Source organism: Lemur catta, chromosome 14 (assembly GCF_020740605.2).
Source record: "Lemur catta isolate mLemCat1 chromosome 14, mLemCat1.pri, whole genome shotgun sequence".
Classification (NCBI taxonomy): domain Eukaryota; kingdom Metazoa; phylum Chordata; class Mammalia; order Primates; family Lemuridae; genus Lemur; species Lemur catta.
This window is the reverse complement of record NC_059141.1, coordinates 63,298,049-63,322,854: the sequence shown is the minus strand read 5'-3', so window position 1 is coordinate 63,322,854 and position 24,806 is coordinate 63,298,049. Positions and strand designations below refer to the sequence as shown.

General features: G+C 52.5%; 1 protein-coding gene across 1 annotated transcript in view; it reads right to left on the bottom strand.

The window, feature by feature from the left end:
• Positions 1 to 5,368: 5,368 nt before the first annotated feature.
• Positions 5,369 to 24,806, bottom strand: part of DRGX (dorsal root ganglia homeobox) — a 28,714-nt gene continuing 9,276 nt past the window's right edge. The window contains exons 6-7 of the mRNA XM_045568223.1: positions 24,749 to 24,806; positions 5,369 to 5,634 (exon numbers count right to left, since the gene is read on the bottom strand). The exon at positions 24,749 to 24,806 is cut by the window's right edge and continues 55 nt beyond it. Coding sequence (XP_045424179.1) covers positions 5,369 to 5,634; positions 24,749 to 24,806 — 324 coding nt within the window. The remainder of the gene's footprint in view (positions 5,635 to 24,748) is intronic.

Sequence of the window (24,806 nt, the reverse complement as noted above, 5' to 3'; positions counted from 1 at the left end):
TAGGGGGATGGATCCTGGTTTATCCAAACCCATCACCCTGCCTCCTGCTCTGGGACGGAGAGAGCAGATGAGCCTGGCTTTGCCGGGGGGACAGCTCGGGCTGGGAGCGAGGCTGGAGCCACTGCTCTTGGACACTGAGATTGCAGAGCCCCAGGGCCGCTGAACAGCTCTCAGGGCACCATCCCCTTGGACAGCAGGTGGTGGTGCTGAGGCTCCGGGGGTCCACACTCAGAAGCCAGAGTTTTGCTGTCACTGGGAGGGTGATCTGGACTCAGGTGGGCAGCTGAGACGCTCACGGGGATACTGGGTGTTTCATGGCCCCAGGGCCCGTGAGTTTTCTGGGGGCAGGCCAGGCCAGGCATACTCCATGTTTTCGCAGAAGCTGCCATAGAAGGTTTTGGCCCAGTTCTGTAGAGAAAAATAGCCAAAGGTTGAATTCTCTGAAATAGGGCTGACAGCGTGCAGGAGTGGGCCCCGGAATGCAGCTATATTACCATTTTTTAAATGAATGTTGCAAGTCCCTTAAAGCCTCTGTTGTCAAGGAACATAGTATCATCCTTGGGTTTAATCTGCCTCAGCAGGGACTAGTCTTTCCGTATCTGTGCCCTTCTCTGCCTCTGATGTGGCCTGGGGGTGGGGGTGCGTGTTCTGGGTGTGTGCTCAGGTCACAGGCCCTGTGGTGTCTCCTCCCCAGGGCAGGGCAGGGCAGGGCCAAGGCAGCCACGCTGGCCACACCTGATTGGACCAGAGGTGCTGGCCCAAGCTGGACCAATCACATTCAGTCTCCAGGGGATCTGGCTGGGGGAAGCTCCACCTGGCTAAACCCCTGGCCTCTCCTCGAGAGCAGAAGCAGACGGGGCAGCAGAGGGAAGCAGCAGAGAGGAGCAGAAAGGAGGGAGGGTCCTGACAGCCTCCAGTTCTTGGTGACTGCTGCACTGGAGTCCCGGGACTAGAGTCCCAACCATCCTGAGCTCCAAGAGAGTGGATGGCATCCTCATAAAGTGGCTTTTTGACTTAATCTGGCTTCAGTGATTCCCATTACTTGACACTAAAGGAGCCTTCACAAGACATTCTCTTCCCGCCCCCTCCCCAGCACGCCCCACACCCCTGCCTCTGGGTACCACAGGTCCCATCCAAGGTGTCTTTCAGGCCTAAGAGCCTGAGCCTTCTCCTGGAAGTCACACCCCCAACAGCCCACAGGCTTTGTTCAGGAAAAGGGTGTGACAATCCCAACTCCCTCTGTAGGCTCAGGCATGGCTGAAGCCCGTCCCGCCTCCTTGAGAACATAAGGTTTTCACCTGAAAAACGTCAAGACTTTGATATGTGTGAGCCTCCGTGGGACAAGAGCTAGCCTCTGTATGGCACTGCCTCTGTGCCAAGCACCCCTTGGCTAACCACTCATTTCATCTTCACAGAACGCTGTGAGGCTGGTGCCATTATTACACAGGAGAGAACCGCAGCACAGAGAGGTCGAATGAGTTACCCAGAGTCACACAGCCATAAGAGCTCGGATTCTGGACAAGCAGAATGGGCTCTTAACCACTTCAGTCAGGCTCTGAATTTGTCTGAATTTGTCACTTTTTCCAGTGAAGCCAGCTAAGTTTTTTTTTTTTTTTTTTGAGACACAGTCTCCCTCTGTTGCCCAGGCTAGAGTGCTGTGGAGTCAGCCTAGCTCACAGCAACCTCAAACTTCTGGGCTTAAGCGATCCTACTGCCTCAGCCTCCTGAGTACCTGGGACTACAGGCATGCGCCACCATGCCCAGCTAATTTTTTCCATATATTTTTAGTTGTCCAGCTAATTTCTTTCTATTTTTAGTACAGACGGAGTCTCGCTCTTGCTCAGGCTGGTCTTGAACTCCTGAGCTCAAATGATCTTCTCGCCTCGGCCCCCCAGGGTGCTAGGATTACAGTCGTGAGCTACCGCGGCCAAAGCCAGTTAATTAAGAAGAGTTTTCATTATGTGGATTGGTTGAGTCTCAGGCTCCTCCTTGGTGTCCCCTCTTGCAGAAAAACCGTATGAGGGGGCTCAGACGCTCTGGGCACTGTCGACATTGGGAATTCCTCCTGAGCCCACTCCTACACAGGCTAGAACACCTGAAGGCCAGGCGCACTGGCTCAGAGGCAGATAGAATGGGGCAGGCTCACCGGTGTCCCTGCCAGGCTGAAGCCCAGGGAGAGGGAGGCTAAGTCGGGTCTGACAGGGGCTGGGGTGGTGCATCCTCCCTTCCACAGGCCCACCTAGGACAGAACCCACAGTGACCAAAAACACAGCAGGGTTACCCCCGACCTGCGTGTGTCAAACCCGCCAGCACCAACCAGCACTAGTGTGCGTCACGGCCCAGTTAATCTCATCGACTCATTAAGTGCTCTCAGTGTGCCAGGCAGCGAGGCTGAGCTTTCCCTCTTCCTATGGAAGGCTACCAGCCATGGAACTTTGGAGAAGTTGCCCAACCTTGCTATGCCTCAGTTTGCTTATCTGTGAAATGGGAATAGCGAGACTTACCGCATGGGTTGATTGTGCTGACCTCTGTAAAGTTCCCAGGCGGTGCGTACGTGCTGGAGGCTAAGGATCTTTTCACCCAACCAGAAGTCCAGGCGCTGGGCACTCCTAAATAAAGTACCAGCCCGGGAATGGGGAAGGAGGCCTCCGAGACCCTCAGTGTCCTACGCCGGGGCCACCCACCCCTACTCCCTGCCACGTCCATGGTTGCTCCTGTTCCTGGCAGGCCATCGTCCCCAACCAGGCTGGGCTGCTGCCCCATCACAGTCATGATGGCAGCGGTTTCTAGGCTCCTTCCCCATAACCTGGAGTGCATTAAGGAATGCACTTCAGTGTGCTTCAACTAATAAATGAATAATAATGATAATAATAATCAATCAATCCCTGGGGCCCAGCCTTCTTCCCAGACTGAAGACCATCTGCCTTTTTATAGCCCCATTGCGAACTTCTGCAGACAGGGCAACCTACAGGGGCTCTAAGAAAGGCTGCCTGAAAGGGGGCTTCACCAAGAATGGCCCATGAGCCGTCTCTGGCGATGCCTGGGGGAGGGCTCTGAGCCCTGGGCAGGGAGGGGGGCGCTGCCTGTCTTGTCCCAGCATCTGCTAAAAGGTTCCTGAGCCAAGCCCTCAAAGCCCTCCTCCTAGAAGTTTCCAGGAGGTTTCCATTTGCATGCTGGCCAAAGAGGAGGATTAGAGAGTGCGACTCCACCCAGCCCTGCAGCCTCAGGGCAGGGAGGAACAAAGACAGGACCTGAGCTCTTTAGGTCTTTCTTTTAACTCTTCTAAATTTATTTGGGTATTTAAACAAACAGAAACTACATCATGCATTGGTTACTTTTTGCCTTTGTACAAGAAAACTAAGTATTCGATATCTCTGCAGAGGATTGGTGCTTTTTTTCCCCTTTCTTTCAGTAACACCAGGCAGACTTTTCAATGTGATCTAGTTTTGCACAGTCACTAGAGTGTCGCATCATGAATTATTAAATCAGTGCTTCGTGGTAATACATAATTTCTTATCAATTATTCATGCTAATGTGTGTGTAGTTTACTTAATTGTGTTATTGACGATCAAAAGTAATTTCCTGAAAGTCCTCAAGGACACAAAATTTAATCAGCGTAACTACTTTTCAGATGCAATGCTGTTAAGTATTCTTAATTTGCTCAACAGTTCACTTATTTATGTACCTTTCTGGAGGAAATACGAGTTTAATCAAACAATTAGATTGAAGAGTTAGTGTACATAAGGGCTTGAGCTTACATCGTTCAACGAACATTCGTAATTACAGGGAAACGGAAGCGACTTTGCCGCTTTTTGGCAAATTGTTTCATTTTCGTACCCAACAAGCAAAATACAGCAGGAAAAAGGATTTGATTTTTTTTTTTTTAAGGAGACAGTGTTTTATCAAATGCTTTGTGGCAATCATAGACGAGGCATTTTACACTTAGGAGTATTATTTGGGGGAACCTCTGGGCGGGAGGGGACAAAGAGGGCAGGGAGTCTGAAAGTAGAACCTTGGATGAAACACAAGCATCGTAAAAGCAGTAACTGTTTGCATGGAAACACCGCCAGCGAGAGCCACCAAAGACTGCAATCTTTCATGTCCCAGGTGCCCCTGCCAGGGGGTGGCAGAGCTGATAAGCTATTGCACGTTCCCCTTGGATCTCTTCGAGGTTACCATCCACACGAGAGGAAACAGCCACACTCGACCAAAACAGAAATCTCTACGAAATTTGGCCCTTAATTAATCCTCTTCGAGCCATAGGGAAGCCATCTTCCCCGTGCTCCATCTCTGCATATACGCCGTTCCCATACTGTTTCCTACTTTTTTTTTTTTTTTTTTTTTTTTTTTTTTTTTTTTTTTTTTTTTTTTTTTTCAGTAAAAAACACCACCACTGGAGAGCCCCCTCCCTGCGCCAGGGACCTGAGGAAAGATAGTCCATCCAGATGCATAATTATTTCAGAGGCGTTCCTGGAGGGCTTCTTCCCCCTCCAAGGGCTCTCAGCCTTTCCCGGCCCAGAGAGCTGCTTTCAAGCTGGGTGACTTCCCACCACCCCACAGCTCTGTTCGGGAGACGGGCAGGGCCTGCAGGTGGGCGCTTCAGGTGTGGGGCTCACTCTTGCTCTGTGCCCACAGTGTCACGATGGTGGCTCCCGGTTCGTGGAGCCGATGGCCTGTGTGATTGGCCCGGCCTCTCTGGCAACAGGTGCCCAGTGAAATCTGCTAGGGGCAGAGCCACCATGTACCTGGGACAGGCTATGTCCTATTGGCCCGTCCCCACCCTACATGTTCTCACCTTCTAACCAAGCCCGCAGCCAATACCCTCCAACAAGAGAAAGGGCATTGCTGCTGTCCTGGTCAGGGGGACGAGAGTTGGCAGGGATCTCACCAGTTCCCTAGTTCTTACACAGTGTGAGGGGGACGGTCCCCGTTCATACCATGAGACTTCAGCCCTGGGCATCTCTCAAGGATGACCCAGGCCACAGTTCTTGGGGTTGGCAAGACCTTCAGACACAGCCCAGGATGAGAACAGGATGGGCAGTGGGGTGAGCAATTCCATCTCCCCCTCAGACCTCCAGGCCTGGATGGAAATCCCAGGAGATCTCACCGCAAAATGGGCTCTGCTGCTACCAAGTCCCATCGAGACCTGTCTCCAAAGAAGGCAGGACAATGCAGCCCCAGTGGCGGGACTCCAGAAGGACTCTCTGGGTGACAAGCGTGCTGTGGGTCTCACTTCGCCCACCTGGGTCCGCAAGGAGGCCCTGGGGCAGCAGGCTTCTCCTGGCTGTGCAGAGAGTTTTCCGTGGGGGCCGAGGCTGGGAGAAGCGGGGGTTGGGGGAGGGCAGGCCGGGCAGGGCACTCTGGACTCTCATACACTCTTCTCTCCCTCGCTCTGTTCCTTGCTGGGAGAGGTCTTGTCCTGGCTGCCCTCCGGGGGCGCCGGCTTGGCGGCGGGGCCGGGGCTGCTGCTGGCGGACGGCAGGAGGTTGGCCGACTGCAGGACGGCTTCCGAGTGCTCACGGGCCTTCATGCGTAGGGCGGCCACGCTGGCTGTGCGGTTACTCTGGCAGCCGTAGGTGGGGAGGAAGGAGAGCCCCATGGGGTCTGGGACACAGCAAGAGCACAGCGGGCCCCCTGGAAGAAGGAAAAGGACAGGTTGTCATCGCTGTCCACCGTCTGTCTCTTGGAGCTAGGGAGGGGCTGGGGCCTGAAGGAGATCCCGTTTTGTTCCAGATACAGAAGCCCATCAAGGGACCTGGTTGATAGCCCAGAGGACAGCCTGAGCATCAGGGAGACCTGGCCAGGCCCAGCTCCCTCTCCAGCCAGCTGTGTGGCCTTAGGCCAATAACTTGGCTTCTCTGGGCCGTGGCCTCTGCTGCTGTAGCGTGGGGTAGTGCCTCCATCGCCGAGCAGTAGGAGGCTCTCCTGAAGCAGCCCTCGCTCCCAAACTATGCGCCGAGGCACCCTAAGAACTCGCAGGGGCCCTGCGGGGAGACCCAGCCACGGCTGCCAGGTGCCGGCTTCCCCGGGAGACCACGCCCTGTTGCTTTCCACAGTGTCACGTCTCCGTGAAGCTGGACTGCGCAGGCACCTCACAAAACTCCACCTGGAATATGAACGTGGGTGGTGGCGTCCAGTGTGATCCAAGATTAGAAAAGCTGCATGCAGCTTACCAGGCACGTGAGCCCATTAGAAAAGAGTGGTGGCTACTTAAAAATAAAAGTATCATTTTTCTTTCAATGTATAAGTATTAGTTTTCAAATGGTTACTAAGTTGTTGAGACATAAATGCTTACTGAGTTGTTTGCACCTAACCATGTAATGAACAGGTCTTGCTTATGGCCAGACGGTGTCCTTAGCAGGTTTGAGAAGGCTGAAGCAATGAGTTTGGAAAGTGCTTAGCACAGTGCCAAGCCCAGATTAACCCTTTTCACCCACATCCCCTCTTGGCTGGGGGTGACGCACGGCATGGCCATAGAATTTCTGCAGGGGCCCCATGCCAGGGCTGAGGTCCCTACCAAGGTCAGCACCCCCTGTCTCCCCCGTCCCCTGCCATCCTGGACAGGCCCACAGGCTTCAGATGGGCTTTGGGCTGTCGTCCTGCCACATGAGAATGGGCTGGAACTTTCCCTGGGGCCACCAAGGGGCAGTAATCATGAGACTCGATGCCCGTGCCTACTGGGCCTTGGGAGGCCACCCAGACCGGCACCCACTCCTGGAGGTCAGGCTTCAGGGGCAGCTGCGGCAGCACCAGCTCTGCTGGCAGCAGAGGAGTCCCCACCGTCCTTTCCCGGGGACAGGCTTTGCAGTGCCAATACCAGGCACCTTCCTCTCCCCTCGAGCACATCCGAGCATCTTTCTCTTCCTTGCCCAGCCCGCTGGGAGACAGGAGGAGACTCACCTTGACCATCCCCAGCAGGCAGCCCCGAGGGGTGGGCACTGCCTATTCCCCCTCTCCAGAGGAGGAGACTGCGGCCTCTTGTTTGCATAGTTTATTGCAGACCTGGGGCCAGAACCTTCTGTGGCCCTTCTGCTCTCCTGAAGTATAACAGGAGGTTTAAATGCCCCGTGGCTTCCTGCTTTGATTATGACTGAGGGGCTGACACAGCAGGCAGCTGACGCCAGGCTGAGTGGGCGTACCAGGGGTTGTGAGAGCTCGCCCGCTGCCTGCACGCCTGCCTGGCCTCTAGCCTGGTGTGCATTCGGTCAATCCCAAGTCCTGCTGCTCCGCTTCCCCTGGTGGCTCTTACGCAGACAGCCACACACTAACACCAATCGTGCAGAGGTGCCCTGCAGGGAGCTGCAGTTTTTGCTGGGAACGATGTCTATGTCAGCACCATGAGCCCCAGGCCTTCCTGAGGGCTGGGACCCACCCCCCGGGGGGCCTGTCTCCCCTCCCAAGTGGCGCTCAGTAGTGAGCTCCACACCTACAGTGTGAAGAGAACAGATTATTAAGAATGCTGGTCCCCAACTTGTATTTTCCTCTCTGTGTCTGTTTAGAACTTTCCTTGGTTTTCTACAATGAACATGAAGTTCTTTTAAACTTAGAAACATAACTTTAATTTTAAATGAATGTTAAAAAGAGGACCGGCTAAAAACAGCCCCTTGGCATGTCCGAGGCGGGGCTTCGGGGGGCTGGGGAGCCCAGAGCCACACACGTGCTGAAGGTCAGAGAGCTTGGCAGGGGCCGGGGCTTCAGGGACCTGGAAGGGGCCACGGTCCACAGGCTCGGCCTGTCCTGAGACAGGTTCTTGCCTCTTGCCAAGGTCTTGCTCAAGTGCAAGGATCCGATGCTGAGTTAAATGCTCTGTGACTCGGTGGTGACTGACCACCTGCCAGACCCAGTAGTAACAGAGCCTCCTTGCCCCGGAGCCTATACCTGCCAGGACACGCCTGCAGTGGGACCCCAAAAAAGCGACTCATAACTATACTCTTGGCCCTCAGAACCCAGATTTGCAGGTTAAGAGACATAAATGAATTCGCAGAACCAAGGCTGTGGCAGGGAGAAGAGTCTGTGCCCATGGCCTAGCTCATGCCCCCCACACATACGCACGACACCAGATTGATGGGGAAACTGAGGACCAGAAGAAGCTAAGGACTCTGGGATTAAAAGCTGTGAAGAATATACACAAAGTGGAGTATGATTCAGCCTCAGAAACCAGGGAATTCTGACACCCGCCACAACATGGATGAGCCTTGACGACACCGTGCTGAGCGCAACAAGCCGGTTATTATACAAAAGAACGAATGCCACAGGGTTCCACTTCGGTGAGGGACCCAGAGCAGTGAGAGTCCCAGAGACAGGAAGAGGACGGTGGTGGCCAGGCCGGGGGAGGGGAGCGGGGGAGCAGTTTCGGTTTTGCAAGCCCAAAGAGTTCGGCAGACTGGTTGTGCAACAATGGGAATGTATTTAACGCGACTGAATTTATACTTAAAAATAGTTAAGATGGGAAGATTGATGTTATGTGTGCTTTACCATAATTAAAAAGAAAATAAAATCATTTTTTAAACAAAACTGTACGGGCCAACTGTTCAGGGCAAAGTGATCAGAGATGAACCCACACAAGGTTCCCCAGCGAGTGAGGAACTCCAGGGTCCTTCAGGCCCACCCCCCACACACTCAGCCTCACACCTCTGTGACAATGACACCCTGCTGCCACCCCACCTGCCGCACCTTTGACAGTTTTCACACTTCCCTCCAGCCCATGCCGGTTGGGTGGGACTTCCACAGCAGGGCTGACCCTGAGCGATGCACACTGGCCAAGACCCTTTGGCTCACAGCTGACACTGGCAGCCCGAGCCTGGACTGCAGCTAAAGCATCCATCAAAGGGGGCCAATGCTTGTGAGTGGATGCACAGACATCTGAACAGCCACATCCAGGAATGTGACAAATGGGCCATTGGCAGGCTGAAGGGAGGTCTTTGAGGGTGCCAAAGGGGCTTCCCTTTGCCCTTCCCTGACCTGGATGAGGACATGGAAGACGCATCCCTCCAGGATGGAGATACAGGTGAGACAGAGAGAGGCTATCTGTGCAAGAGACAAGAGCAAAAGCTAACAGGAGACAAATCTACTGAGATTATTAACAGGGAAATGTGTAAACTCTGTGATCTATCCCAAGGGCCCACCTGCCCAAAGGGAGATGTGATCCAGCAGTAGAGCATGTGGTCAGTACGACTTTACTGTAAGCTCCCTATGACCCCATTGGGGTGTGGGTTGCCTTAACAGAGGCAGAACCTACAGAAAAAGGGAGGGTAAAGTCCTTCTCCCTTCTGTGATCATAACACCCTGCCTTCAGTCTGCCATCAATAGACACCTCTGTCACCTCCTTAAGGAATAAAGGAGAGGGATAGAAACTACAGTGAGCTGGGCACATACATAATACACGTATTAACTTAAATTGCCCAACAACCAGCATCTCCCTTAAATCCTATAACCATTTTTTAGCAAAGAAGAAAAATGATTTCCTCAAATAGGATCCTTATAAAACTAACCCTTGATTTCTCAGAGATCTTACAGTACCAACAGATCACCAGGTATCTCCATGTGCCACCTGCGCAAACAACTTCATGGACCCAAAACACTACTGAGAACCCAAAGTGACAAAATGGAGCTGCGTCCTCTGTGGTTCCCCATGTGGCTCACTTACAAACAGGTGCTAAGTGAAAATCCAGACCCCAAAGCCCACGCACTTTGCCCATGGAAAGTTTGCTCAAGGTCCTCACCGATGCTTAAAGATTCTTCTGCGTGTGTTTCCAGCGTGAGCTGTCTGATTGAGCAGACTGCCACGAACCTGAAAAAGTACGGCTGCCAAGGGCAGACATGCTGACAGGGAGTGCTGAGAAAAGAGGCAAAATTGTACAACACAGCCAAAAAACTCAAAATGTACAGTAACCTGGAGCCACCGAGAGCTGCAGCAAGCAAAGCAGCACCTCAGGACGGCTGCAGCCAACAGAGTGGGGCCTGGGGTCGCAAGAGAGGAGGTTTGACAGGGCTTTGGAAGCCACACCAAGCCCATGGCCATTAGGGATGGGGACGCCGAGCTGGCACGAGAGAGGCTCAGCACCCCCTGTTTATTACATCAGGGGGGGACAAAACACTTAGAAAATGTCTACTCCAAACCGAATCGTCACTGTGGAAATCCTGTTGCCTGGGCGACAGCAGGACGGCTGTGGGGCCAGAGCGCCGGTGGCGCTGGGGGGCAGGAGGGGTGTCTCGGGGCTGACCGCGGGACCCCTCTCCTCCGCTGCACACACCTGCCTGTGGGATGACTGCTACAAAGCACCTGCTACTAAATCCTCGGTCATTATTTCCACAGCCCCACACAAATTAAAGGGCAATGCTAAGCCATAATTCACAGCTTATTCCGATTTCCAGTTCGCTTCAACGACAGGCGGAGGAGCCCGACTTGCTCTGAGCGTCCCCGGAGGAGCCAGAACCCGGAGCAACATGCATGTTCTCACGGTGGCCATTCGTTGGCACTGCCCACCCTCCCGGTCTTGGGCACAATTTCTACATTTTTTCACAGCTTGTTCCTCAGTGAAACTTTCCCATCTGACCAAAAAGTAGAGTAATTTATTCTGCCAAGACAATTTTGAGGATTAAGCCAAACAGAAGTCCCACTTCTTTCATAATTACTAGATTTTCAGACTTGGGGCTCTAGAAGGGAGTAGCAGAGTATTTTTTGGTTTTGCTTTTGTTTTTTTTTTAATCTATCAAAAAGCTATCATCATGAATGGGCTAAAAATTAAATTAGCTACAAAGGACATCATACCAGGGTGGCATATAGCAATGAAAAACTGTGAATAGACTAATGGCCCAATAACAGGGAATTGGCTGAATAAGTTACAGTCACCCATATAGAACACATTGCAGCTATGACAAAATTATAGGAGTATATTTAGTGCCATGGAAAAGACACTTTTCAAATATTAAGTTTAAAAAACAGGTTAAGAAACAGGAATTCCACACGATCCCATTTTGGTATATGTGTATACACATACATGCTGCATATTCATTTTGTGCACCCCCCCCAAAAAAAATTCATATGTTGGCCAGGCAAGGTGACTCATGCCTGTAATCCTAGCACTCTAGGAGGCCAAGGCGGGAGGATCACTTGAGCTCAGGAGTTTGAGACCAGCCTGAGCAAGAGCAAAAGTCTGTCTCTACCAAAAATAGAAAAAATTACCTAGACAACTAAAAATAGAAAAAATTAGCCGGACATGGTGGCGCATGCCTGTAGTCCCAGCTACTCAGGAGGCTCAGGAAGGAGGATCACTTGAACCCAGGAATCTAAGGTTACAGTGAGCTAGGCTGATGCCTTGGCACTTTAGCCCAGGTGACAAAGCAAGAGTCTATCTCAAAAAAAAAAAAAAATTCATATGTTGAAATCCTAACCCCCAAGATGATGGTATTGGGAGGTGGGGCTTTGGGAAGATGATTCAGCCATGAAGGCAGAGCTGTCATGGATTAGTGACCCTATAAAAGAGACCCCGACTTGCCTTGTCTCTGTCTCCACCATATGAGGACACAGCAAGAAGTCAGTCATCTATAAACCAGAGAGCAGCCCTCACTAGACACCAAATCTGCCAGCACCTTGATCTTGGACTTTCCAGCCTCCAGAACTGTGAGAAATAAATTTCCATTGTTTATAAACCACCAGGTTTATGGTATTGTGTCATGGCAGCCCAAACGGACTAAGATATATATGTAGTGCATACATATATGCACGTATGGGATCGTGTAAAATGTAAATCATATAAAATAAAAATTTATTTAGAAATAGAAAATATTTATAAATTTTAATTTATAAATAAGTTACAAAATATATTTATTGGAGATCTATGTGAATAAATATATATTTGTAAATGGGTGACAAGATATTCCAATATCAAAAGATTCATAGTGATTAACTCTTGATGTTAAGGTTATGAATGATTTTTTTGATTTGTATTTATTGTATTTTCTACTTTTTCTAAACTGACTAGCTATTACCTTCATACAAAGGGTGTCCTTTTTGTGGTTTATGATTTCTGACTCCTCTTACTCAGATGATGGGGACACACATGTTCTCCTTTAGAGCAGAGTCCCGCTGAGGTTACCAAGGAGCAAAGACCATGTCCTCAGCACCCGGTGAAGGACAGCTAATGGCCTCAGCCCGCACTGGAGGTATCCACAGCAAACTTGGAGCTGAGGGTGCATGAAAGTCACCAGGAGCACCCCGCCCATCTCTCCTTCTGTGAGGACCAAAGCCATGAGTCCCTTCACGTGGGTTGTGGCCAACTCCAGCTGTGAGCCCCAAAAGGCCACAGCTCCAGCCCTCTCGCCCAGCTGACTTGCGCCTCACCAAAATCTATGCCAAAGCCATCTGGTCCTTAAATGCAGCCTGAGGATTGTTTTGTTTGGAGAACATACAACCTCCTGGACACTAAATTAAAACACACAATTAGATTTCCATTAAGTTACAGCGAATTTTGCTGAATTGATCTAATCGGCCTCCATTCCTATATGACATCATGCTTTAAAGGCTTGGCCTGAACATAAATACTTAATGTAATAAATACAGTCTGAAATATTTGATCTCCTTGGCAGTTTAATTGATCTCCTACCGAGACTGACAGGAAAAATTAAGTTAGTGCTGTCTGGTCTCTGCCAGTAGCACATTTTCATCATAAAGTTCCATGAGCTCCATGCTGGTGACGAGGAGGGTGACGAGGAGGGTGACGAGGAGGGCGCGAGCTGCTTTCTTGTCGCACGATCAGGTGAAGGGTAACCCAGGCGAGCAAGGCAATGATTACCTGGGCTTATGAGACGTTTAACACAAATCCCATAGTTCACTTCTTTTTGCTGTGTAGTAAAATAAATGAGTGAACGCACTTTGTGAGCCCTAGCGCCGGTTCCTTACCCTTCACGCCGCAGCTTAAGAGGGAGTGTTGTAGACGCCCAGAGATCTAAACACAGTTCTAGCTGCTGTAGCTAAGTGTGGTCTCCAGTAATCAAATGCACAAGTCCACATCCACACCCGGACACGTCGTCTCCTACCACGGAACTCCTGAAGTACCTTCCCCTCCTCCTGTTTTATGGGTTTTTATTGCCTTTCGCCATGAGCTGTGTTTGGTTTTCTGCAGACCTCTGCTCCCAAACTCGCTGTGTGCCCACCCCATGCCCACGATCTCATCCCGCACCCCTGTCCCATTTAGGTACAAAGTTAATGCTCAGTGAATATTTGGGGAAAGGACAAAGGGAAGGAGAATCTGTCTGTCTTGACTGAGTTGGCACATTTTAGCTCCTCAAAACTGCCATCTCCTCGAGTCTAAGCTTTCCCAACACCCCATGAAAAGAAAAACTGATCATAACAAAGTTATCCAACCTAATTAATGTCCGAACCCCCGGGCTAATTTTGTAGTGTCTTTGGGTAGAATTGACCCTAAGCCCCACCCCTCCCTTAATTTCACCTAATATATGTAAGTTCACTTTCTCAACCATTACATATTCACTCAACAAACACTCACTGACAGGAGCCAACTCAGCTGACCCTCCTGGCCAGAGCCTTGTGCTGTGAGGCCATCTCAGGGCTAGTGCAAGTGCCCTATTTCTGCTTGGATGTCTTTGCAGAAATAATAGTAGCAACCCCCAGATCCAAGGACCTCCAGCACAGCCAGGGATGTGTGTTCATGGCAGTCAGATGCCAATTCACATGAACCTCCCTCCTTCCAGGGCAGCCAGAGCTCTGCTCAAGTGGCTGCTTCTGCTGCTGCCTCTGGCCCCAGCCAGAAGCTCAGCTCCCTGCACTCCAGAGCCCCATTGATTGGCAGGAAGGCCAAACCCATCAGCACCCATAGGAAATGGCTTCTGGAAAGCGAATTGCAGTTTTTCAAGACAGAGGATGACAGCAGGTGCCTGTCAAAGGAACAGAATCAATACAGAGTGTGGGGACTGGGAGGAGGTACACCTGGGTCCCTGACTTGTCCTCCCCCGACATTCATGCTGTGTGACCTTGGGCAGTCCTAGCTCTTCTCCATGCCCTAGTCTCCCCACGGTGCCCTGGAGAAGCAGTGGTAACGTCCTTATACAAGACAGTCTGTACAAATCCTGACTGCTGGGTTCTCCAGCCCTGTCTTCCTCACGTCAGCTAGCCATGGAGGGGCAGGGTTGACCCAACCACAATAACCATGTTCTGTCCCCTCAGGTCCCCTGATCCCCAAATGCCTGTACCCTCAGAAACCAGCCAGTGGCCCCTGGAGGGCTGTGTTTCTTTCCTGGAGCACCGTGTCTACCCACACACCTTGAACTTCAGTGACTGCGCCCTGGCGGCCGGGAGCCTCTCCCATTGGAAAGTAAATGCCTGCAGAAAACACAACCCTCTGTCCCAGAGATCCAAACCCAAGCTCTCAGCAGATCCCAGTGACCTCTCGGCCTCAAAATTAGGACCCTAACAACAATCACCAGCATGTACTGGACTTGGATGTACCAGGTACAGACACACAGTCACCAGCCGGTATGGCCATTACCATCCTCAGTTCACAGGGGAGGAGCCTGAGGTCTGCCCCAGGGTGACCCAGTGTCGAGGGGGAGCAGCACTGCCAGGCTCCGTGCCCAAGTCACGCCTTCTCTCTTCCCTTCTGTCTCCATGCCCAGCTCCCAGGCTTCCTTCAAGCCCAGCTCGGGCTTCTCCTCTGCAAAGCCTTCCTCATTCCTGCAGAGAAAGAGTCCCCTCTCCTCTGGGCGTCCCGCACTTGGCATGCCCTTGTTGCCTCAGCAAGAGCATGTGACAGTGCCACCTGAGTTGGCGTTCTTGGTTGGCCTGTGCTCCCTCCAAGCCCACCCCCAGCCTGACGGCCCCTCGGGATCAGGATGAGCCTAATTCATTTCCTCATGCTCAGCCCCTGGTTCAGAGTCTAGCAAAGGGTGGGTGCTGATGAAGACCAGGAGAGCCCTGAGGTTTCTGGAGTCCAGCAGGTGGCCAAGAGTGCAGGGCCAGGGCCGAGATCCCCAGTCTCCTCAGGGAGGCCCTTCCTCCAGGCCCAGAGCAGCACGACCTCCTCTACTCCTTTCCCCAAAGCGCACTGCGCTGTACTCTGCACCAGACTCTGTGCTGAAGCAACGATAGGTGGCTCAGAAGGTTCTAGAGGTGTACTGGATATGGTCAGTGCCCTTAATGTGCATATAGTCAGGATTGGAAGTAAGGGGGGTCAAAAACAAACACCCCAACCCATGTCACGAGGCCAGAGTATCCTTGATACCTGCAGCCATAGGTCTCTAAAGATAGCCTTCAATGGGCCACACCTCCCGGTATGCACACCCTGTGCAGGGTCCTCCACTTGAGTCTGGGCTGGCCCTGTGAGTGGCTTTGATCAACAGAATGCTGCAGCAGTGGCTCTGTGCCCATTCTGGGCGTAAGCCTTAAGAAGGCCTGGCATCCTTTTTTACACTCTTGGGACCCAAACACCATCCAAGCCCACCCCAAGCCAGCCATGGAGACATCATGTGGAGAAAGAGAGAGAGCTCCCAGCCTCCCTGTCAAAGCACCAAACTCATAAGTGACATCATCTTGTATGTACCAGACCAGCTTGGGACACACCAAGCAAAAGCAGGACAGCCCAGCAGAGCCCGGCCAATCCTCAGGAACATGAGAGATAATAAAACAGTTGCTGTTTTATCATACTAAGTTTTGGGGTAACCACAGTTAAGTAAAACCATACCAAAACCTGGAATGGAGATTATAAGAAAGAAAATCATGGCCAAAGATCACAGATGCAACACCATAAGGAAAATACTAGCAAACCAAATGCAGTAACATATAAAAAGGATAACACTCCACATCTAATTTGGGTTTATTCCAGGAATGTGCAGTTGTTTTAACATTAAAAAATCAATCAATAAAATTCATGGTATTCATACACTGAGAAAGAAAAATCACACAATCATCTCAACAGCTGCAGAAAAAGTATTTGATAAAATTCAACACTCATTCGTATTCATGATTTTTAAAATAATAATTAAAATAAAACTCTTAGAAAATTAAGAAAATATTAATATCTTTACTTGCTAAAGAGTATATTTAAAAAATAAAAAAGGCAGCAAACACAACTCTGAAACCCTGAGAGCCTCCCCATGAGACCAAAGCTGAGGATAGGTCACAAGGACCATGGACTCTATGATTTTACTCAGGTGACATATCCACAACAGCACTCACAAAATGTCTCCAATCCATAAAGACAAGGAGTAGATTCAGGGTTCCCATGGCCTGAGGAAGTTGGGGGAGTGACTGCTAACTGGTATGGAGTAAAAAAAAAATGTTCTGAAATTGATTTTAGAGATTGGTTGTACAACTTGGTGAATAAACTAAAAATCATTGAATTGTACGCTTATTTGGATGAATTCTATGGAGTGTGAATTATCTCTCATTAAAGCTGTTTTTTAAAAAATAGTATAAAGCCAGGATGCCTGTTACTACCACTGCTATTCAGCACTGTATAAGAGGTTCTAGCCAGCAATATAAGACAAGGAAATTATAAGATTGGAATGGAAGAGACAGACTGTCTTTATTTACAGATAACCTGCTCATGTACATAGAATATCATAAAGAATCTATGATTAAACCTAACTATGTGGATAAATCTTGCAAACATAATGCTGAGACACAAAAAATACATACTGTATGATTCCATTATATATATACACTGTATATTTCTTGTATATATGTACACTGTGTATATATGTGTGTGTAAACTCAAAAAAGTCAAAACTAAACAATAGGCTGAGCATCCCAAATCTGAAATAAATTCAAAATGCTCCAAATGCAAAGCTTTTTGAATACCAACATGATGCCTAAAGGAAATACTCATGGAAGCATCTTAGATTTCAGATTTTCAGATTTGGGATGCTCAACCAGTAAATATAACGTAAATATTCCAAAATATCTTTTCCAAAAGGTCTGAAATTGGAAACGCATGCCAAGAGCACTCCAGCCGTGCAGTGTTCCGGAATCTCACCGCGAAGTCAGCACGGTGCTGTCCTTCAGGGGAGGAAAAGTGACCTGAGTGGGACAGGCGCATGCGGTACAGGCCAGGCGGTAGCAGAGGGGCTTAAAACCATTCAGTAAGTTCTAGAGGCATGTTTTGTGAATTTTTCTAATGAATTCTACTCTATTTCACAATAAAACCATTATAAAATTTATCTTTAAAAAATTTTGAGATGTTTAAAATCACAACACGAAGGGAAAAGTCCTAAGGAGGAATAGGGGAAAGACGCTCTCAGGGGGCTCAGAGCAGGTGGGCTCTGGCTCTGAGTTTGGCCTTATGGGCAAATGCTTGCCGGCCAGTGCCGCTCTCAGAGGCTGGACGCTGTGGCCTGGCCTGACAGCCCGAGGGCCAAGGCCGGCGTGAAGCAGGGAGGGTGCGTTCCTGGCTCACGAAGGGTCTTGCCCTGGGGAAGGCCATGGCCAGACCCCCTCCTAGCACTGCCTCTCTGCCGCCACCCTGCTCATCACCTCCCCCTGTCCTCATACACACGGTGCAGGGCCGGGACTGCCACTCCAATCGAGCACCCACTGCAGGCTGGCACCTGTGACATGCGCAACCTACAGCATCTCCTTTGGTCCTTACAGCCTCCAAGGCCTCAGCCGGGCAATGGAGCCAGGCTCCAGCTGAAACCTGTCTGCCTCCACACTCCTCCCAGCCGGAGCCTCACCTGGGACTGCCTGGGGCCATCTCGGGTTCCAGAGGGGACGGGAGGGGAGGGAAGAAGGGCTCAGGCCTTATTCCATTGTTCCGCTGCTGTTCTCTCACCTCAGGCCTGACTCCAGGGAGCTGCACCAGGGACTGAGGGCCCACATGCTCGCGGTGCCCAGCAGGCTGCCCCTCCCATTTGGGAAGGCCAGCTGTGATGCCACAGCCCAGCCAGCTGCCCCGCCCAGTGCAGCGGAGTGGCTGTGACCCCCGAGGTGTGAGCACACAGTGAGAAGCTCTCCCTTGGCAGCTGTAATTATTTTCCACCTCTGCAAAGCACGGGTTAGAGGCAGCCCCGCTAAGTGCACCAGGGACAGCGCCTCCTCCGCTGGCTGTGGCTCTCCTGTGCCCAGCCGCACCCGCCCGGCCCGTGGCCAGCACTTCCCCGGAACAAACCCAAGGCCTCCCTGCCCATTAATAACCTCCTCTGCATTAATGAATTGTGGATGCAAGGCTGGCCATTAAGACAGCCCAGGAAAATTCTTTGTGTGGCGATGGCCTTTCCTGTGGACAGCCATTATTGTTACGCAAATCCTCCCTGCACAAGGGTAGGGTCCTGCTGTCGTCTTCTTTGAGAGTTTCCAGGGAACACCCCATAATGAAACACGCCTGCCTGGCGAGGACCGGTCTTCTCTGACCACCCCAGAGTACGAGGCACGTCACCGCATGAAGCCCCAGGGAGCCCTGGCCAGGAGTCCGGTAAAGGACATCCCAGTATTGTCAAAAACCGGACTGTGGGGAGGGGTTACAAGGAAAGGGTGAATTTCAGCAGCAATGCAGTTTAGAGAAATGGGAGAAGTTGACGTTTTACTGGGTCCTTTAAAGGGGAATGGGATGCAGGGACCACAGCTAGAAATGAGCGGCGGACTCCGGTTAGCAGTAGCTGGTGTTCGAGGGCAGATGGTTAAGGACAGTCAGCGCCGCCCCCACGTGCCAAACACTGTTCTGAGGGCCTCGTGTTCTCTCCATGCGGCCTCGTGAATTCAGTCCTACTGTGACCAAGTCACCCACTCTGCGGACGAGCAGACAGAGGTACAGGGCTTCAGCGAGCTGCTCAGGACTCACGTGGCTAGAGGATGGAAGGACAGGGGTCCCACTGGGCAGGCCCTCGCTGGAAACCACTGTGCCAGGCAGCCGCTCGCTAACTAAAGGAGAAACCCCCACAAGTGCCTGGCTTTGCACTCCCTGGCTCGGTCCCTGCTGGGCAGCTTCCTGGCCTGAGGGAGCAGCTGCCTCACTCCCTGGCGGGGGCAGCCCAGCGTCCATCCCGGGGCCTTCCTGGGGCGCTTGCAGGCTGGGCTGCCACACCTGCACCTGTGGATGCTCTGTCTGGCCAGCCTCACTGGGAGGGCCACGACCTCCTGCCCATGAGGGGCTGCCACGCCCTCCCCTCCCAGCCTTCCCTGGCTCCCCATTGCCGACCTTCAAAGCCACATCTTTCCCATGCATTTGCCACCCCACACACCCCAACACCCAGCCTGCCGCACTGGCACCCCAGCTCCTGGCCCCAGAGCTGCATCTCAGCCGTATGGAGCAAACCCAGCTGGCAGCAGAGAGCGCGCCCGGCACAGGATGACCACGCTGCAGCAGAGGGTGAGGCTCCCCTGCCCTCGTCCTCCTGGCCTGCCCTTGCGGCAGAACCACCAAGCCTAGCTTGGTGTGTGTTGTGGCAGTTCTGAGCCGCGGGACTTCCAAGAACAGTGGTCACTTCCCACCCAACCTCGGCTTCTCCAGCTCTCTAGCTGCCCTGGACCCGAGGCCCCTGCCCTCAACAGGGATTTCAAGGAATGAAAACTGGTCACTCTAATTTCCAATGAAAACCACAACCCAGAGTTCTATGCTGCCCATGTTGCAGTCTGTGTGCCAAAGCTCAGAAAAGCAGCTGGGAGACCTGCTTCCCTTCCTACTTCCCGGGGCACGCCTCCCCCTCCATGACCCAAAGACAAGGAAAGCAGGCCTGGATGCCCCAGGGAGTTTGTCATGGGAGTTCCCCTTGGAAGGAAGAAGCAGCCACAGGCTTGTTCTGGGCAGCGGTCACTGTGCTGTCAGCCCAGCTGTCCACCCACTCGGTGTGGTGATGGCCGTGCAGCGTGGTGTTCTGAGAGTCCGGTGTGGGCCCCTAGAGCATGCCTCTGCCTTTGACCCGGCCCTGCCTCTCCTCCTCCTCCCTCAGGTGCCACTTGCTCAGGGAGCCTTTCAAGACCACTCCTGTTTCACAAAACGTTCAAAGCCAAAGAATGTCCAGGTAAGTGAACACCCACATAAAGCTACTTTAGAGGACCTAAGAATATCGAGGGTCCCTACTTGAGGAAGTCAACAAACTCCACAACCCCTAAGCTAGCCCACAAACTCTCCCGGAGGCTCTCTCAGTATGTACAAGACAAGGACTTCACGTCCATCGCAACCATGCCTAGAACCAAAGGCCCAGGACACTCAGCCAGAGCTCTCCAATTTGTAACTGTGCATGACACTCTTCAGTGGGGGCTCCATTTGCTTGTTGGTAAGACTGGTCTTGCCCTGGGGCACTGGGCACCCTGTGTTGGCCTCCCACCCTGGCCGGGTGTCGGTGCAGTGCAGGCCAGCGTGGCTTGGATCAGCCGTCATAGGGAGGATCCATGCACCTGGGAGGCATCTAGCACTGGGCCAGAACCTCGGTGCCCTACCCAGAGAAATTTGCTGTCTTCAGTCCAGGGCTGTATGATCCCAGTAAGACCACAAAGCCTGGGGAAGCAGACCAGCGCTGGTTTGGGTCTGCGAGCTGAAATTGCCTTTGATTCATTTCTTCTGGGTCAGCTGCAAGTTGCCGCAGGCATGGAGAGGTGGGCTGGGCTCTCTGGACTGGAAGGGGCCCTGGTTTCTGGTGGCCCTTGGTGAGTCCAAACCCCTCCACAGTGGTCTCACAGCTGTCCTCATTTGCTGGGGAGAAGCAAGGCGGGGTTCAAGGCTGCTCATTGTGCCCCTACAGGTGCTCATTCAAGGCAGCGAATGAATATGTGGTGTCTGATGATGCTGGGCAAGGAGGGAGGCACAGCGGGATCCTGGACAGCAGCTGAACCAGTGATGATGAGCAAGCACCTTCCCTTCCCTGAGCCTCAGTTTCCCATTTGTGAGAAGAGCCCCGTCAGGCACCTTCAGTACCGGTGGTGCCTCCCAGACAGCTGAGGTGTCCCCTAGCTGGCCAGCAGCCCCTGGGAAGCAGCATGCAGGCCCAAGAAAAAGAGAGTTGGTCCATCCAGCAGCTCTGCCCAGCCACCTCTGGGGTGCAGGGGAGGTGAGGAAGGTGGGGTCACAGCCCAGAGCTCCTAGCACTGAGCCAGGCCCTAAAAAATTGGGGTCACTCCTTTCCCAGGCTTAGATTGGGCTACGTGCTTAATTTCTGCAGCCTGAGGAAGCGTAGGAGGACAGGACTGGGCTGCAAGGGACAGAAAGCTGTCCTGGCCCCAAACCACTCAACACATGTTCCGAAAATCAGTCAAGCATTGAACCCGGGGAGTGTTTAGAAGCTGGCTGTGCAGTGAGAACACACCTGTCATCCAGAGTCATGGGGCAGAGTCCCCCAAGCTCACCTCCAAGGGCCACCGAGCCCACATGGATTAGCACAAGGCTGTGCTGACTCAGAGGTAGCCCCAGAGCCTGGCAGCTTGGGATACCGGAAGTGCCACCACATGGGGTAGATGCTTTTAGAATGCAAAGCTACCCTGACCCACATCAGCCTTTATCTCAGAGCAATCCCAGCTCCACTCACTCGCTGTGTCCTCCTACAATGCTGACCACACGACCGTGAGAATCAAACAGGACTATGACAGAAGACGGCCTGGCAGAGCGCAGAGCAGGTTTTTGATAATTGCTCATCTGCCTCCCTTTCCAGCACAACTTAGCTCATCAGAGATTAAAAAGCCAACTGCTCAGAGAGGTCAGGTGGTCAGGTGGAATGGGCCCAGGGGGTCAGGCGGGGGAGCCTGTGAAGGAGTCAGGATGAGCCGAGGGAGGAGAACTTTGCTGGGGGTGGGGCTGTATGCAGGACGTCTGAATGCAGAGATGGGGGGCAGCAGAAAAGCCCCCCCTCGCAGCCCAGTGTGGGGCCACAAAACAGCAGTCCCCAGCAGGTCTGACCAAGGATGTGCCAGTTTGGCCCAAAGACTTGGAGGCGACATATAAAAGATGACATTGAATGCTTGTGTCCCCCCAAAAGTCGCATGTCGGGATCTTGTGATGGTAGGCGGAGGTGGGGCCTTTGGGAGGAAGTAAGTTATGAGGGGAGCCCTCGTGGATGCGCCTAGTGCCCTTGTAAGGCCAGCAGCTCGCTCTCCTTCCACAGAGAGGAGTCTGCACTCTACAACCCAGAAGAGGGCTCTTGACAGAACCCAGCTCTGCCGGCACCGTGAACTCAGGCTCCAGCCTCCAGAACCGTGAGAAATACATTTTTGTTATTTATAAGTCACGCAGTCTGTGGTACTTTGCTATAGCAGCCTGAACTACTAAGACGGAACACTTCAAATAAAAATCCAAATTTCCGGCTACTCCTGAAACTTCAGCCATCCTGACGACCCCGCATCCACATTCCCACTTGGCCACAATCAGCTGGCGTGAGCAACTGCTGACCCTGCAATGGGCCAGTGCTCCCAGCCCACCCGCCACCACCACGCCCGCCCACCTCTGCCCAACCCAAACCTTAGGTGTTCCTCAGCACCGCTCCTTGCATAACTGTTTCTAACAGTGGAGAAATGTGCCTTCTATCCACGCCTTTCTCAAAAGTAGGAAAATGACAAATAGACCAAGAAAAGTGAGCAAGAGCTCATTTGTATTTGGGGCAGAAAAGACCATGCCTACACATGCCCACTTCACTCATAACCCGCCTGGATCTGGAAACATGAGTGTGTCACAGGCCTGACATGCCTGTCATCCCTGACTGTAGTCAGGAAGGATATCTTATGGGGCTGTGGCAGGATGCCCAAGCAGGGCCCCCACAGTGCACAAAGATGCACCCAAGTTTCATGAGCACACTGGGATTTCTGCCTCCTCCACAGGGCCCTGCACTCCCAAGCCCCAGGCAACAAAGGCAGCAGCAAAGGAAAGTATGTTTCCATCGAGGCAGGCACAGGGCAGGCGCCAGGGGGTCAGAGTCTAGCCAGAAGGGATTAGGGAGGGGACAGAGGGGAGTACAGAGAAAGGGGAGAAAGAGGAGGGGTAGACAGATGTGTGGGGCCACATACCCTCAGGCCAGTTGGCCCAGTTCAGCACCAGCCCCTCCTGCCAGCCCAGCTTCTGTTCTGGGTCAGAGCTGGGAGCACCCCCATGGCGTGGGAGACAACACCCCAGCTCTGTCTCCCTCTCACACGCTGCCCTTGGCCCCCCTACCCTCCCAGCCAGCAGTACGGCACTCTCCTGTGGGCACCCAACACACCAGCCCTTCTCTACACAAGCCTGGCTCTCCTCCTCACCCCCGCCTGGCACTCTTTGCACATGCTGTTCCCAAAAACTAGAATGCATTTCCTCCTTGCTCCCGGACACCCCCTAGGGGGACTCCATGTCCTCCTGCTGCCTCCAGAAACCACATTTGCAATGCAGATTATTGCCACACTGTGCATGCGTGTGTGTGTGTGTGTGTGTGTGTGTGTGTGTGTGTGTGTGTGTAGAGAGACGGACAGGGAGAGGGACCTTGCAGGAAAGGGACACTGTCCCGGGCAGACCTCAGACTCTAGCACAGGACACCAGGAGACACCCGAAGGGCATCTCTCCTACTTCTATTATCAAGAAGCAGCCTACCCGAATGTTTATAGCAGCACAATTCACAATCGCAAAGATGTGGAAACAACCCAAGTGCCCATCAATCCACGAATGGATTAGTAAACTGTGGTATATGTATACCATGGAGTACTACTCAGCTATAAGAAATAACGATGATTCGACATCTCTTTGGTTCTCCTGGAGAGAGCTGGAACCCATTATACTAAGTGAAGTATCCCAAGAATGGAAAAACAAGCATCACATGTACTCACCAGAAAACTGGTTTCCCTGATCATCACCTAAATATTTGCACATCGGGGAAGGATACCAATTGGATATCAGACTGAGACGGGGCGTGGGGGAGGGGATGGGTGTATGCCTACATGACGAGTGCGTTGCGCACCCTCTGGGGAATGGTCATGCTTGAAGGTGCAGACTCGGGGAGGTGGGGGGGGGAGGGGATGGAGGTATGAATACATGATGAGTGCCAGGCGCACTGTCTGGAGAATGAGAACGGACGCGCTTGGGACTCTGACTCGGGGGGATGGGCAGGACAAGGACAATGTATATGACCTGAACTTATGTACCCCCATGATGAGCTGAAATAAATAAAAAAATAAAAAAAAAAAAAAAAGAAGCAGCCTACAGCCGGCACCTGCACCCACCCCACCCCACAGACCGGCCCCGAGGGCAGCGCTAACACTGGCTTCCCCAGACCCACTCAGGCCCAGCCCTGTTCCTGCCCCATCGCTGGAAGAACACATGTAGGGCTAGGAACTGGGAGGCACTGGGCGGGCCCCAGGAACCCCCGAGGGACAGCCCCACAGTGCTTCATCTCTCTGGGCCTGACAAAACATCCCTAACGACTTCCATCCTTCAGGAGACAACAGCCACTGAGAAGAGAGCAAATCTTGGGCCACAAATCCTAATGGCTCAGACCTCCGGTGCCAGGAGCTGCAGAGGCAGGCGAGTGTGCCAGCTGCACATCCGGAGGGGTCCTCTCCCCATGAGCTGCAGGTTAGGACCTGAAACTGCTCCTAAGGGGAGGCAGGGACCCGTGACCACTGAGTGCTCACTTTTGAAGCAAGCTCCTCCGGGCCCTGTGTCTGCCTGTTGGGAGGAACAACGCTTAGTGACCCTGCAGAAGTCAAACAAGATCGCATGTGCGGAAAGTGACGGCGTCTGTGGCCCTGGCTGTGACTGACAGGAGGAGGAGCCCCGAGCCAAGACCGTGGGGGTCACACAATCTCCACCGTCCCCACGAGGCCACGCCCGCCAGCACAGCTGAAACTCACCTTTCAGGGAGGCCACGTGGGACAAGGCCTGGGCATATGTGGCCGTGTTCAGGAGGGT